The sequence below is a fragment of the Thermobia domestica genome, chromosome 8 (assembly GCF_964235325.1).
Source record: "Thermobia domestica chromosome 8, izTheDome1.hap1.1, whole genome shotgun sequence".
NCBI classification, from domain to species: Eukaryota; Metazoa; Arthropoda; class Insecta; order Zygentoma; family Lepismatidae; genus Thermobia; species Thermobia domestica.
The window spans coordinates 193268494-193285676 of NC_137461.1; the positions used below are offsets into that span (position 1 = coordinate 193268494).

Genomic DNA, 17183 nt, shown 5'->3' on the forward strand with positions numbered 1-17183 from the left:
AAAAAGGCGACCTTCTCGCCCAAGTTTTGTCAAAAGCTCACTTATTGGTTCATGCTAACCGTCAATTAAGTTGTTTTTAAAGGAAATCTGAATTCATTCCATATCTATTGAAAGTCTTATCTGCAAGTATGCCCACGACAAGAGTCGCATGCATTTTCAAAATGAAGTGTTCAGAGAATTTTGTGAAACACTACATTTTTCGGAAGTGTTAAAAATATTTGATATTTATGTGTCGGTTTCATGAAAAATTCTAATCACAACTTCTTCGGTGGATTTCAACCAAATCTTTATTAACACGTATCATACATAACGTTTAGTTTAATCATCTCCCTTCTTTTGTTCTGTCTTTCCACCACGTATCCTACCAGTTCTTCTTGCAGCAATGAGACCAACCTGTAATACAAAGAAAGCATTGTATTAATTGCTTGTTCTTACATTTTCTATTTATAAAATATACTTTATTTCCCGGTAATCACCAACTAACTGAAATACCATTTTCGGTAGTGTGCAAATGAATTCCTCTACGTCAAACAAGGTTCAACTAAATTTGATATACTAGTTTTTATTACTGACTACATATTCATTAGAGTAATCCTTATTTTTCGACTTTCGAGTTTTTTTCCTTCTGTTTAACCCTTCTTATATTAGACCAAACCCAATGAGAAAATTTTGCTCAACTGAACTCTGTTAAATGGATGACCCAAGCTTGAACACATTTGCAATATACAGTATGAGGCAAAGATAGTTTAAGATTGGAACGGCTCGAATGAGTTTCACCGTATCTTGCATAGGAGTAATGGAGATAGAATCGCATCTTACTGTCTAGTACTTGCCGGCGATCTTGAAGTGAGTCCTTTTTGGATTCAGGTCCAAACTTTTTAATAGGAAAGAGCCATGTGATATCGTTTACGGGTAGCTTTTCACCACAAACACAAACCTGACTTACCTAAATTTATCTCCAATTTTTCGTAGTTATTACCTTCAGAATATCTTTTTACTTACAACTGTCTATCAAAACTTACACATCTTTGCCTCATTAAATCGCTTAGGGAACCATGTTTTATTCAACTAAACTAAGATAGGACGCCTTACCGGTGTGAAGCCCGAACAGTCAGTGCGATTGAGAAAAAATAAAATAAAATAAAATAAAATTTAAAAAAAATCCATTTCAAATCGAAAACCACTTATTTCTAACCAATTTTTGTTGTTGTATCTATTCATAACAGAGTATCGCCCCGGACTATTCGTACACCCGGTATATACAGGGTAGAACATTCATCTTGATACGCCTTAGTAAATTATATAAATTAATGGATAAAAACGTTGAAAGTTTCTACCATGCAAATATCGGCAGAGAAACATTTGTCATACTCTGTGATACTACAAGGTTAACAGTGTTGTCAACCGAAGTTTTATTTTTGCAAAAAACCTCTACGTCAGGTTATTACATATTTCAAGTCTACATGTTCAACGAAATGTTACATTTAATATTCAGTGCTGCAAACTAAGGTAGCTACAATACAACAAACATCCAAAGTTTGGTATCCTCTACAGTAGTAACAACACAAATGAGAGAGCAACGCACAACTTAAGTAAATAATATGATCAATTTCGAATGAATACAACAAAATTACGAGTGATTTTTTTTTTTTCAAAAGCCATTATTAAGAAATTCTTAGATAAGTATCTCATTCAATTGCACAGATGATTTTTAATAGATGTGCTCACAATGTCGTTTACAGCAGTCTGATATTTCCAACCATTCTGGAGATATGGTGTGAAAGTTTGCAACGCTGCCTAAAATTATACAATTTCAAGAATTTAATGTAATTACACCTACCACAAATTACTGCTGTAATGTCATAAAGTCCCTTTTTTAAAAAAATCAAATTTTCAATCCCTTGTGACTGTTTCTACTTGCTCGAAATATGCCATATAATGACCGTAGTATTCGACATTCAAATACTTTGGATGTGCACTACCCCGTTTGACTTGCGTTATTACTGTTGTAGCATCCTCCAAAATTTGGTTTTTCAATGTTTTGATATTGTAGCGTCCTTTGTTTGTAGCCTTGCATAACAAGAGTGATATGTTTTCTTTACACATGTAGATCTGAAGTTATAATAATCCGACATAGAGCCATTTAAAAGTATATAACTATGTTGGTTGGCAACACTGCTATATTTGCGGTATTGCGGAGTATGCTAAGCAATGTCCCATGTCGATATTTGCATAGTACAGCCGCGAAAGAAATTCTTGAGTTGACAAAATTTCTTTCCCCGATAACTCAACAATAAAATAATTAGAGTATCGATTTTGGCAAGTCATTAAATTGTAACTAAGGATAATAAAAATATCCAAATTAATTCATTTATTCCCGAGCTATTGGCAAAAGAAAATTTGTCAACTCAAGAAAACTATTTTCCGCGTATACAAAATTTCAGAGCGTTTCGTCCATTAAAGTTACAGAAGTGTATCAAAGTAAATGGTCCAACCTATGTGTACATAGTATGGATATTAGTATGTATACATCGCGACAAAACATAACCAATTTTTTCCTCGAAGGTCAAGATCTAAGGGTTTACTTGTCCCTACCATAAATCCTTCATTTTAACTAGATTTCGGCGTTGCCGCACCAACTCAGGTAGAACTGTATAAAGCTCTCAGTATGGCTAACCCCATTACGGTTATCATAGTAGCCCGAGTCCGTACAGGCCTCTAAACACATTACCCCACAGAAATGAGTGCCATAAGTCCAGGCCTTCTAAAGGCTGTTGCGCCAGGAATTTAGTTGTTATTATTATTGCTAATAATATGTAATATTAGTAATAGGCTTAATAAAGATTCTGTGTTTATCTGCTCTGCTTGTAAGTATATTATGTCTAACTTTAAGATATAGTTATACAAGTCAATGTATAATTGATCAGTTTCTTTCTAATGTGATTCTTCACGTGTATAAAAACTGGACAAACTATAAATTAGGATACTATACACAGGAAATTAACAATGATAGCTTTATTACTCAGATATTAACCTGCATACATTAATACATATGAGGATTCAGGTACTTAATAGAATGCTTTTTAATCATTTCTTTTTTTAAGGAAAAAAAAGTTTTAAATTCTCATTATAGACAAATGGCCTGTCTAATAATAATAATAATAATAATAATAATAATAATAATAATAATAATAATAATAAATGTTTTCCCAGGACATTGAACAAAGTTATCGTGTCTTGCAAAATATTTTTGATGGAGACAAAGATCATGTCATCGAGATAGATCAATCGTCCTCAGAAACTGAGGAAAACGAAAACGAAGACATATTTTAAACTCTTGAAGTGTTAAGTTCCAATTGTTTATTTTATCTATTTATGTGAGAATTTTCAAAATAATGTTCAATCAGGCCTGATGTAGTGCTTTATGTGAGATTGATTCTAAGTTGCATGAAGGGCATAAACAAATAATAATAATATTTATAAAAGACTAACATTAGTGCATCACGCTAACTCCTAATAGTAAATCACGTTGATGCTCATTGCAATAATATAATGCAATAATTTAGATTTGAGCATTTATATTTATGTATCCGCAAGTTCGTTGGTCGGCTAACTTAAAAAAAAAAAAAAAAAAAAAAAAGTGAATGCAAATAATTAGAGCTCTTAAGTATTGACTTTAACCTATAATTAGTGCTTGAACTTTTCGGATAAACTGTACCCGCCCGATACCCATTGAGTTTGGTTTACTCGATCCTTAGACCTGATAAACTCGTTTGACCCGTGTTTGACCTGTTTGGACCGTTTGACCCGATAGACTCGTTATGAGTTCGTACATGATAATTAGAACAATTTGTGTTATGATAAAGTTAAACAACACATCATTTACAATAATGACACACGGGATTATCAGATCATCCCTATTCATACGGTTCAATCGGGCAAACCCGATCCATACGGGTAAAAATACAATATCGGTCCAACGTGCGGTTCACGATCTATTCTATTTTCCAAGCATTACCGAAAATGCACAGTAGCCCAAAACGGCTCGGACGTAAAATCTATCATTATTATTATTATTATATTAATAGGAGAAAAAATTACTTGTTGAATGGTGTGTACGTATTTTATCCCTATTTTAAATGGTTATTCTGGTTTTATGTATCTGTTTATTGGTTTGCAACACTCAGAAAGAATAGTTGTTTACCCTGGCGACAGGGAGAGCGGCTAAGCTTTTGTAATACCGGTAACATCCAACTGGTTGACAAACCGCACGTGGCAGGGTTTGAAAAAACCCGGGCTTTTTTGAAAAAGCCCAACCCACCTGGGCCCATATGGGTTTTTCGGGTTTAATTGTTTTTTTTCGGGTTTAATCGGGTTTTTTCGAAATATTTCAATGTCTTTGGGGTAAAAGTGTTAAAATGTGATTTATATTTCAAGATTGTCATTGTTACAACTTGCAACAATTTTCTACTCACTGCTGTTTTGAAAAAATTGGCCACCATGTTGAAATTTTACATTCGATAGCTGAGAAAATCTATACAGCAAATTTAGCATATTTCGTGCTTCCACCGTCAAAATTTCAACTTAAAAGACTGAAAATTGCGCTTCGCAGCGTGGATATTCGCTGGTTTGAAAAACTGGCCGCCATTTTGATATTTTACGTTGGTATGCCGCCAAAATATATACAAGAAATTTACAGTGTCTCATGCATGTGCTCTGAAAATTTTAACTTAAAAGGCAGAAAGTTGTACCCTGTAGTGTGTGGGTAGAGGCACACAGACGAGTTGAGTTGATTTTGTGTTTAACGTCCCTTTTAGCAGCGAGGCTATATGAGACGGGACCTACTGATTAACGTGGAATCCGAACCACATGAGCTCCCTCCGGGAAGCAAACCCGGGTCTCACGCCGAAGACGCGTACACTAACCGCATAGCCATGAAGAAGCTCGGCAGACAAACGAACAAATGTAGATCAAGCCATCCAGAAACCTGACTGACGATCGCCAAATATGAATACCAAAAGGGGTCTATTAATTTAAAACAAAGGATACAATTCATGTTGTATGAAATAAATAAATGTTTTAAAATGTCTTATACGAAATTAAGATCTTCCAGCGTAAATAAACCTGCCATATTTTCTCCATGAGAATACAGGACACCTCAGATCCCCCCCCCTCAACTTTCCAACACAATACAATGGACTGTAGTCTGATTATGAACAAAAGTATAATAGGCCGCGGTGGCTCAGTGATAGAGCGTTCACCTCTAGTGCATGGGGTTCTTAGTTCGATCCCAGCTCGCGCCAAGTGAGCTTTGTGGTGGACAAACACCTTGTGCGTGGGTTTTCTCGGGATTCTCACGTTTCCTCCCACTTTCTTCATTCCGTCATTTCATTCATTTCTCATCATCACTGTCACCTTGAGCATAGCAGGCATAACCGTGAGACTAAAACTAAAAGATTTCATTATAGTTAATTTTTTTTTCAAGAATATAATAGGCGAAAGTTCACTAAGCAGCTGCTGCTTTTCTCTGTTCGCACCCTGCAATTAATTGTACAGACTGAAGATGCTTAAAAACTTAAGATGTGCTATAAAAATGCTTTACAGGAAAACAATATGCAAATTATTTAAATCAGTAGTACAATCTACCTTCAATGTTTTTCGCGCGTTTAGCAATATTTATTTACATGACTGTATTTGCCAAAATTACGTTCGTCAGTTTAATCTGATGAAAAGCTGATTTTTCTCCTTGTGTCGTGTGTAATTGTCAGGACCAGATTTACATTTTTCTAAGACCTTGACCAAAGCACAATTCTGTGCCCCTAGCCTCTGAAAAAGATTATAATCCTTGTTAACTTATCTAATGTGTTGCTGGAGAAAAGGTCAGTCATCTTCACTGTGTGTGTAAATGTAGAAACACTCAAAGCTTTTTTAATGTTCCGGAGAGTATCCGAATTTCAAGTGCAATGGAAAAAGTAGCATTGCAAATTTCGCTTGCTATCAAGTCGAACAGGGTGGTGTAGTAACTTCCTCGAAACTGTTACATGCAACAGCGTACTGTTCATTCACTAGTTACATGATTCCCAGCCAATGTCAGAATTTTTTGTTTCACTTTTCGAATAAGGTGATATTGATAGCAGAAATGGAACGGAGTTAAAATACGGGACATTTCCCTGTCCCGACTAAATTTACGGGGATGCGGGACACTCGGGCTCCAAAACGGGACTGTCTCGTTTTTTTACGGGACGTATGGCAGGCTTAAGCGTAAAATAAATAGTTTTATTGTTGAAGTATTCATTTCCGATTCTTCTGCGTTTAATTCGGGAATTTCCCAAGCACTTCTTTAATGGCGTGTACATCAAAACTTCCACCAGTACGGAAATTTGAACTCTGAAATAGTAAGCGTTACATAGTCTTGGGAACCCCGAGCAATTAAGCTTCTTAAATTTGACAAGAATTTTTACGCTATTGCTGGTGTTGCTTCTACAGAATGCTTATTTGAAGAGTAGCAACAAATGACTGAACTAAACTGTTATTGTTGGAAAACCAAATTTTAGTTGAAGAAACTTCTGTTTTACATCAACGGTAAGAAATAATACTAATAGTTTTACTAATGTATTTACATATGTACTATTAGTACCGGCACCTATGACCTTAAACCCGTCAAACGTATGAGTGATAATGTCCCTCGGTGTCGCCAAGTCGACGAGCATAGTATTTACGGAAAATATTTTCTAAAGTACAAAATTGCTTATTTTACTTCAAACAGGCTATAAGCATAATCCATACATTAATTTGTTCTATAACTATCTCAAGCTAAGGTAATTTTTTTTTTAATTCATTTAGTGCATTCAGAACTTTATAAAGGTCTTATGTTGAATGTTGTAGTATACCTTAACGTGAAAGCCTCTAATTCGCCCAAGGAAAGTCTAAAATCTGATAAAAATCACTTACAATGTTATCACCTTAGTTGTACCAATAATATACTAAGAAATAGGTCAAAAACCCAGGTGGGTTTTAAAGTGGTTTTTTTTCAGGTGGGTCCAACCCGAAAAAACCCACCGGGTTTTTTCGGGCTGGGCCCACTTGGGCAAACCCTGGCACGTGGCCACTAACAACCATATGACAGTTTTACTGCTGATAAGAAAACTTGGTTTAGCTTTGAAAACCACTATATGTACTTTCACTATGGGTACTTTTCTGGGCACGAAATAAAATAAGTTTTGTACATCACAAACAAATATGACAATGAAAAGTCAAGTAGAGAAAAAAAAAATTAAAAGAAAAAGACTATAAACTTCTCGTCGCTCTACAGACTGTCATAAGATAAAATGCGTCTAGAAGTGGGTATTGGAATTAGTCCACGAAGTGATTCATTTTTACGAATAATAAAAAAAAAATACAGTATTGGTCAGAATGGTTGACTCACCCCGTTTTTCCATCACGCAGTGGGCATTTTCTTCGCACGTGATAGTATCCTGTGCTAATTATTCATAGTGAGGAAAATGAAATGAAATAAGTTTTACGTCCCACGATTATGCTAGCTAGGCTGAAGAAGACAGTGATGAGAAATGAAGATAGTTGGACGAAACGGGAGAACCCAGAGAAAACTCACGCACACGGTTTGCGCACCACAAAGCTCACTCAGCCCGTGCAGGGATCGAACCAAGAACCCCATGCACCAGAGTTCATATTGAGTTACTAGTACGTATATAGAGGTTGTATTGTTCGTACCGAACGCGTGCTAGTTCTATTTCTACTCTCGTTGAAGGGTAATAATAGTTATTATGCTTAGGAAAAGAATTTCACTGGAAAGGAACGCACAAAGATTCTGAGTGAAGAAGGTTCCAGTACTTGCCAAATTGCGACTGGTACAAATAACAGTTGCCAGATCAATAAATAACTTCAAAACCACTGGAAATTATGGCTATAGAACGCTAAAAGAACATCAAAAGTACACTACTAAGCGTATGGATGACGCCATATTTTAGCAACAAAAGAAGTCACCCAGAAAAGTAGCGAAAGCAATCCAGGCTGGTTTACGAAAAGACTGGAATCTACCTAGCTAAAGCACAATCCACTGGAGGTTATGTGCCAATTTCAAATCCCATAAGCCTGCCAAAAAGCAGAAATTGTCGACCAAGAATTGCCAACCGATTGACATTTTGTAAAAAGATCTGGAATGGACTGCTGAAGTCAGGAAAAGAGTTATGTTTACGGACGAGACCTAAGTATTGCAATTTTATGCATTTGTAGACATACTACGGCCTCCCGATGTTACATCATTTCCACTGTAAAGAATGCTGCAAAACTCATGGTCAAAATCATCTCCATTCCTGCTAAAGGAAGATGTGGATTGTGGTTTATGTCTGAGGGACATCAATGAATAGAACTATATCTCGATGAGCTTAAAGTGAAGTTATGAGTGTTTATGGAGATCAACCAGTGCACCCACTTCCGACATAGTGGAGCTCATGCCACCAGACAAAAGCTATTCAGAAATGGCTTCAAAACCAGCGAGTTTCAAATTCTTGAACCCGGAAAGTCTCCTGACCTGAATCCCATCGAGAACTGTTGGGTAATTTTAAAGCGAAAAGTGGCTGGACGTAACTCCAGTTCAGTTTCTCAATTATGAGAAGTTATGAAACACGTCTGGGTTACAGAAATTACACCAGAATATTGTGAAAACTTGTGTCTGTCCATGTCTTCTCGTATTCAAGCTGTTCTTTAAAAAAAAAAAAAAAAAAAAAAAAAAAAAAAAAAAAAAGTTTGCACATCAAATATTGAACTCGCTCACAAGCAAGTATACTTCACTGTTTCCATCACTGAAGTTTTAAAACTGAAATGTATCATTTATATCAGGGTGATTCTGAAATTAAGGGGAATTTTCAGTCCCTCTGATTTTTCAGCCTCTAGATATGCAATGTTAGTCACAAAGTTATTATTAAATAAAAAAAATTAGTACTTTATGTTCCCAGATTTTATTTTAACATTTATTTTATTTTTCTGCTTTTAAAAAAGCGAAAAATATCTGAAATGTAACCTCCGTGGAGTGTCTCCACCAGCATTTTTCAACATTAACAGAAGAGAAAAATATGTTTTCACTAGAAAATTCGTGAAAAATCCGCATAAGGTACTACTGTAAGACATAAATAATGAAGCTACTTAGCAAGAAATTAAATTTTAAGGTCATTTTCATGGCCTATTTAATGCGAAAATATTGTCCCTGGGTTGTGAGGTAACCTCCATGGAGTACTTTTAAAATTACCAGAAACTCTACTAGGAAGCAACACTGTCCAGTCTCTAGATCTGAAAGTGAAGCTCAGAGCAGCCATTTTGTGAGTGATATGTTGATAAGTGTGTGTGTGTGCAGTATTGTGTTCGTGAAAAATCTTCACATCTTGCGGAAAATAGGTGCGTACTCTTTGATCTTGTAACCTCCATGTATTTATTAGTTTTATTATTAAAAATGTTGAAAATGTTTTTTTCAATTGATTATTGTTAAAATAGCAGTTTTTCTACTAAAAATGAAGTCATTGCATATATAGTCTTCTAGCTTTGAGTATCAGGCTGTCTGAAGTGCACTTTTGTAACCTCCATGGCTTCTATCTAGCATGGAGGTTACACATGATCCATGGAGGTTACCATAATGAGCATTTCATGATATTATTATAAAAAAATAGTTATATATTTGAGTTACTATGAGCTTCTTATTGAAATGCTACCTATTAGAGCTACCTGGAGGAAAAAATCCAGAAATTCCATCATATGTTTGCTAAACATGCTACTATAATATAAATCACATGTTGTTTTCAATAACATATGGTTGATGAATATTGAATTAAAATTTAATTAAATGTTATACATGAGTAAAATTTCGAAATAGAACATCTGTACCATTTGTTGTTGCTTATCTCTTTGAACAAAAGCACTAAATGTTTGAAGTTAGGTGTTAGGATGTGCACTTTGTTGAGTCCAAGCTAATAAAAACAGGTTTGTTGCTGATTAAACCTGGATTATTAAAATTATTGATTTACTTTTTATTTTATAGAGAGAATGGCACCAAGTAAAAAGGAATGGTAGTGAAAAGGTAACAATGGAATCAAATAAAAGCGTTAATTGTGGAGAGAAAAAGCCAAGTAAGGTATCAGAAATAGAAAAATGAAAAGAGAATCAGAAAGACGAAGAAGAGAAAGAAAAAAAACAGATCCTGTATTATACGAAGAATTCAAAATAAAAGAGAGATAGATACAAAGCCAAAACTACAAGCAGAATGATTTAAAAAAAATAGCAGACACGAGTAAACGAGAGAAAAGAGCCCAGAGAAAAAAATACGTGAAAAAGTTAGAAGGCATAAAGAAAAGAAGAAACGAAGAAAAGGAATCAGTAAATAAAATGCTGGAAGAGGCAACTCCTCCTGACAGTGATAATGGTGGTAACAATCGAAATGTCGTAAGGAATGATATTGTTGGGCCTAATTTTGAACGGGTAGAAACCAGCCGAAAGAAAAGTGGTAAGAAAATTGCAAAACGGAATAAAACTAACAAGGAGAAAGCAGACTTTGGTAAATGAGCTTCGGGGTCAGTTTTCGCGAAGTGCTAGTGCATATTTAAAGTGTTAATATTACACACTGGGAGAGCGCAACAGCCAAAAATAAAGGAGAAAAAGCGTCTTGAAGTTTCCGACTGGCCGCATATATCGTACGACGATGAAGGTATCAAGTGACGGCGTGTCAGATTGAGGAATATCTACGACTCACGTGCAAAGGGTGCCGGGTTCGGTTTCTGCCCGAGTCAACTTTACTTTTTTTTTTTTTTTTTTTGCTTCAACCAATAAAGTAGCCATTTGTAGCTACAAGTAAACTATTAATTCTCCATTATGTTTATAATGAATAAAACAATAGATATGTTGAAATCAGTTGTAAAATTCTTCAATGTTCCATGTTAACTATCAACAAAATGTAATCTATTCCGTAAATATATTGGTATCAAGAGTTATATTATGGTTGCCGCAGTCATTGTGTAAAAAATGTCCTTCACGCTTCGTGTTTACATCTGTTGACAGTGTGCGAATTATAACTGGAATGATGGGGCAATCTCCTTTGGTTATAGCTACCAAAGGGGATGGAAGTGCCGTCAAGTGACATGGGGAAGAAACACATTGGTATTAAATATGCGCAGACTAAGCTGCTTTCAATGTAATCCTGACACTAAATGCAGTCATTTTCATGAGGGACAATACAACTCTGTGCCTGCTGCACAGAGAAAAATCCGTTCTCCGGACAGCGGTAACAAATATACAGTATCCGCTTGCTTACTATAGAAATCAGTACGGAGCATACGTTATCCGCAAGCTACATAGGCACTGCCCTTAGATGTTACATCATGCCGTTGCAGGATGTCTGACATCTGTCTTCCTTATATACATATAAGTATGTTACCTTCGTCAGCTATATGTTATATACGTCCATTTGTATGTGAGATCCTGACCGCCTACATTGTTTCATACGATAAAGTACGTATAGATGGAACACTTATACAAAAGTATTATAAAACATGCGTTTTCAGTTATACGTCTGCTGTACGTTAAGTCCAAAAACTACAGGAATTACGCATGTAATCTTTTTAAGGACGCCACCTACAATTTTTTTCTCAGTGTTTCAACCATAAAGTGTATTCTTTTATGTAGCAGCATTTACGAACTGCTACAACTTGTTTTTAGATCTTCGTACTCTTACTCTAACCTAACAATGTTCAGAAGTTTCATTATAGTTACGTGCTAAAAGTTCCGTATTTTACTTAACTACTGCACCCATTACCAAATAAATCTCAACAAACTTGTGTTATCAAGATGTATAATCCGCCAGTGACAACGAAAACTATGCCAAATTTTTTTTGGGATATTGACAGAATTTACACAGCAAACTCTTTTGTTATGTTGAAATTATGCACTCCAGAAACTCCATCAGACATTACGTGGCCTTAAAATGTCTACTAACATCTCCGAATAAAGTGTTTTTTTTTTTTTTTTTTTTTTTTTTTTTTAAATACAGAATAGAGGCAGAACTCATAATTGTGTTTCCCTCAAAAGCAAATAGAGCCACTGTGGATACTAAAGACATTGTTGTGGGATTGGAACAGCTTTTCTTGGAAAACAGAACATTCCGGTTTACGTTTACTGTAATTTTAGCTGTGTGCACAAATCTATATTAAGCATTCAATTCAAAATATTACATTGTCTTACATTTTACATTGTCTTACAAGTGAATAAAACTTAAATATATCGTCACTGAGTATGTTTTGTAACCTCCGTGGATATTAATGTAACCACCATGTTTGTCAAAATAATAAATTACCATTTTTTAAAAAAAATATATTTTCTTGACCTCATCCACTGTAATGATTGTATGTGTTTAGCCCTTAGGTGTGTAAAAAATAAATTATACATTATTTCTCCGATTTTTAATTTTAAGATTTTTCCAATGCCAAAATTCCCCTTAATTTCAGAATCACCCATCAATGCACATCCGTATTTAAATGAAAGTATTGTGTATTCAGAAGCATGACATGTGGTGAGCATCCATGCTGGCCAATATTGTATATATACTACCTAACTCATATTGTAATCAAATGCCACTCAGATTCAGTTATTTTTGTACTTTACGTTCAACATCGAATACTACTTTTCTTTCGGCAGTTGAATGAGAAACATGAGGGAGCTGCAAAAAAATGTTTCTGCTCCAATGCTATGAAACTACTGAAACTATTACATGTGTATTTATGATCTAAACAGAATTTGCAACAACTATGGAAAGACAGACAGTTGGAAAAAAGTGTGCTTTTTCCTAATGGTCTAGTTACCGAAAAATGAGCGGAGAGAGAAAGAGAGAGAGAGAGAGAGAGAGAGAGAGAAAAGAGAAGATGTTTCTTGCAACTCGAAAGCCCATTTAGGTACTCTATTTAGTATGAGGTGTAGTTCGTAATGGATTTGATGTCAAGAATCTAAAGGGGAAAAGTTACTCATTGCTCTTGCTGCTTACGGACTTTGTCAAATGTGAATTTTGACTTTTCTCGCCTTCTGCTGATAATGGCATTCTTCACTAGTGTTGCTGTGGGTGTGGTACGACAGTGAGTCACAACTACAGGAAAGAAACGAGCTTGAGAACCTTGACGGGACTAACCATTCATCCTACTTTATTTTAGGTCACAACAACGAATTTCCAGTTGAATTTGTGTACAAAACATCTAGAGCATGACATCATTCCTTAATACTTTGATCTCCTTCTGATCAAAAACACAAAACGGGCTTTGTTGTGTGTTATGGTATATTAAAGAAGTAACTATTCCCAAAATTTCAGATTTTTCTATCCAAGCTCATCGGAGATATTGTACAGTGAAATATGCCAAATCGGTATAATTCCCCAACTCTACGATTTTTTTCTCAGGCCTTTGGGAGCAGCTACACGTCTGCAAATTTTTGAGTATACTACCCCGGACTATATACACACACAAATTCAGACCTCTACGTCAGTTGCTTCCTCTTCCCAAACGTCTTCAATGTCCAAAAATGTTGCTACTGTAGACCCTGAATACACCCCTTTCAAGTGGTTTTTAGGCAAAAATGTTAAAGAGAAAGTTTTAGCTCTGCACAAGTTGGAGACGTCCAGCAATTTTAAATTTGGTAGGACAAACACATGCTGAGATATTCAAAACGACGTAAACGCTTAAAATCAAGAAATCGCAAAATGGCGGCAGCCGCTGCGTCGCCATTCGATGTTACACAAAATAATTAACTGCGGTTTGAAGTACTCTTATATAGGATAAACATTCATGAAAAATTATATTTTTTGGAGATGGTCGAGCGGCACATGGTTGATCACTTAGAATGGACTGACTCATCCGTAATAATCGTCATCAACGTGTGCCCAAACCATTCCTCGTCGTGAACGTCTTCTCGGCCATCAGCAAAGGTTTTGTGTCATGTAAACATTCGCGATCTGCACAATTCATCATTATCGTACGCTCATGTCGAACGTCTCGGTAGTAGACTTCCTGAGTTTAACGCAAAACTCCCCGCGTAACGCTACTCTAATGTTACTGTAACGTAGCGACGGAACACGGGTACTATGCTGACTACAGGGTTAGATAGATGTAAGGGTTCACGTGTAAACAATGAATAAACACTAAAGTTCATTTGTGTTCACTAATGTTCATTTGTGTAAAGTTCATTTGTAAAGGTCAGTTTGTGGAGTTCCAAAGAAAGTGTGTCCTGGCGCGCAAACGACGACTAATGGAATGTTCAGCACTAGAGTCAAAAGGGAACCACTGGAAACTATCGCGGACAGTGCCTTGTCGGGTTCCACATCATATTCCGAGTTTGGTACAGACTCAAGTCGGGTCTCCAGGATTTCCGACTAGTACCATAAGGATCGCATGAGCATTGCGTGCCCCACTCAATCACTATATCTACTACGAAGCCAACTGAGCTCAGTCGCGCAGTGAAGCTGAAAGTTCGCTCCCCTTTCCTCCAACCGCCGGTTTCCCGATAAACTGTACGTGCGAACAACGCTTTGACTTGTCACCTTATTTTCAGGACAGACCTTGTACATGCAAAATTAAGAATTCTAGAATTGAAGAAACAAGTTACCTTTCTGCCTGCACTGGTACCACGTTTCACAGTAGAAGCCTTTCCAATGTGTTGGTGGTTACCACCACCGTGTGGATGTTCTACTGGATTCATAGCAACACCACGAACTTTGGGCCAGCAATTACGTTTTGCTTTGTATTTGAAGTATGCTCTGCCTGCTTTCAAAACAGGCTTATCAATTCTACCACCTCCAGCAACGATTCCTATCAAAAGAATGTATTACATTATGAAATATATATATATATAGCTTAACAGTATACATTATACATTACAGCTTAAAACTTGTATCACTCAGTAAGAGCCTCTATGTTGTGCTTCATATTAACTTCAGGAAGTCGAATACGAACTCATCATTGTGTTACAGTAACAAGGTAATTTCACCATTGCAAAGAACGCATCAGTAAATTGTATTCCTCATTATTACCATTAATACTATTTATCATTGTAATCTTACATTGAATATACACCCTGATCAATGGGACCATATTGTAAAAATCAATTTAAATACATGGAAGGTTCATGAAGTCGTCATATTCATTATGTCCTTCTCCGACATCAAAGATTAAATGGCGTAGTGAAGACATTTATCATCATGCGAACTTAACTGCTGCCTACTGCTCCAGTTAAGCTGCTTCCAAGCACTAAGTTCTCCATACAATTTTTTCATTGACTTCAAACTACATGTGCACAGGTCTGTGGGATTCCAAAAGTTTTTTTTTTTTTTTTTTTCCTCGCACTGTAATATGCAAAATACTATGTTGTGAGATTTGTGTACGACGGTCTCGACTACACATACGAACCAATCATTGAACCACGACTACTATACCGAATAGTAGATTTATAACGATAAGTAGTGCCAGGTAATTTATGTAATTAGAAGATGAAAAAATATATTCTGTATAGAGTTTAATTGCTGAAATTGAATGTTACGTAAAAACAAGTATAATATCTAAATTATTAATCTAATTTAAATGTGTTTAGAAGTGGAATATTAAATAAATGAATTAGTTAAATCTCAAACTGTTATCACGTTTAGTGTTTTAGGGTTTCCGACTAGGACGATACACATCCATGCGTATTGCGTGTCCTACTTTGACACTTTCTACTTCAACATTCCTGTAACAATCAGAAATTTCGTTGTTTAACTCTTTCAATATTCCAGTTTGTTTGCTTCTCTCTCTGCGTCAAACGCAGGTGCGATATTAGCTAAGTACTTTACTAGGGTAAATCAATTTTATAGACCTTTCTCATTCAAATACTAACATATACCAATACTTCTAAAAACACATGGGAAATATTGTCTCATTTTTCCTAAAGGAGATATTAGAGATAAAGTCTTTGGAAAACTACTATTAATCATCCTGACAAAACTGCTTTCACCTTTTATAAACTGTACTTGACAACGCAAGGTGCAAAGTATGTTCAAAAAAGTATCAAACATTTGTTCGTCAAAAATACATTTATTCAGATAACAATGACTAATCTACTTCAAAGTTCGCTTGGGGAATGCACATATACATCGCAGCGGTCCTGCAACCCATACTTTAAAATGGTGTTGAGCTGGGCCGTCGTGTTCACATTATCTTATCTGGAATCTTATCTTATCTGGATAATGATAATCGTGTTCACATTATCATTATCTTATCGCCCCCTTCAGCGACATTGCCAATTTTAGGGAGAGCCAGGTCACATATGTCGTGGAAGTAGGAGGCACAACGAACCACAGGAATGCTGTATTTGGCTAAGGTAGTTTGAATCAGATGAGAAGCATGAGGTGGAGTATTATTGTGATGGACCAAGCAAGCTTACGCAGCCCGCAGGTATGGCAAAAAAAAAAAAAAAAAAAAAACTCATACTAGTACTCTCTGGTAATGGGTGTACCTTGTGATACACCACCCCACGGGAGTCGAAGAAAACTGTCAGCAGCACTTTCACATTGCTGCAAATCTACTGTGATTCTTTTGACCTAGGAGGATGGGGCTTTTATGAGGACTGCGAGAGTTTCATAAACTCACGTCTGATCAATGATCACGGCATTAAGGTGGTTAAGGTCACTGAAATGAACAGCCTGTTCTGTGCAATTTTCCATCGGAGTTGCTTCTGCTCCGTTATTAGCAGCTTTGGGTCGAATTTCGCGGACATTCTTTAAACCTGAATTTTCAGACTGTTATAGACGGGCCATTTATTTTCTCTAACAGTCTCATTTTGGCTTGTTGAGGGCCTACCTGAAAGTGGGTCATTGTTTACTGATGTACGGCCATCTATGAATCTGTAGTACTGCTCTACTCAAAGGCTGACTGCTCATGACTGGTGCTTTCTGCGAGCGAGCAAAAATACACGCACATGAATGTTCCTTACACATCACTGACGGATGGCATCTGTTCATTTGTTTACACAAGAAAAAGTAAGGTTCAGTATTTTTTGACACCACGTAAAAAAGTGCACATTCTTTTTATTCAGTACCAACTATCATACAATCAACACTTCTTGCAAAAATCAAATTTAGTCAATATTTTGGAATATGTATCTAATCATAAAAT

General features: G+C 36.0%; 1 protein-coding gene across 3 annotated transcripts in view; it reads right to left on the reverse strand.

Annotated features, from left to right (window-relative positions):
• Window positions 1-269: 269 nt before the first annotated feature.
• Window positions 270-17183, reverse strand: part of RpL8 (ribosomal protein L8) — a 51783-nt gene continuing 34869 nt past the window's right edge. For all 3 annotated transcript variants that reach the window (XM_081769363.1, XM_081769365.1, XM_081769364.1), the window contains exons 5-6: window positions 14644-14846; window positions 270-393 (exon numbers count right to left, since the gene is read on the reverse strand). In XM_081769363.1, the coding sequence (XP_081625489.1) occupies window positions 319-393; window positions 14644-14846 (278 nt within the window). In that variant the 3' untranslated portion in view covers window positions 270-318. The remainder of the gene's footprint in view (window positions 394-14643; window positions 14847-17183) is intronic.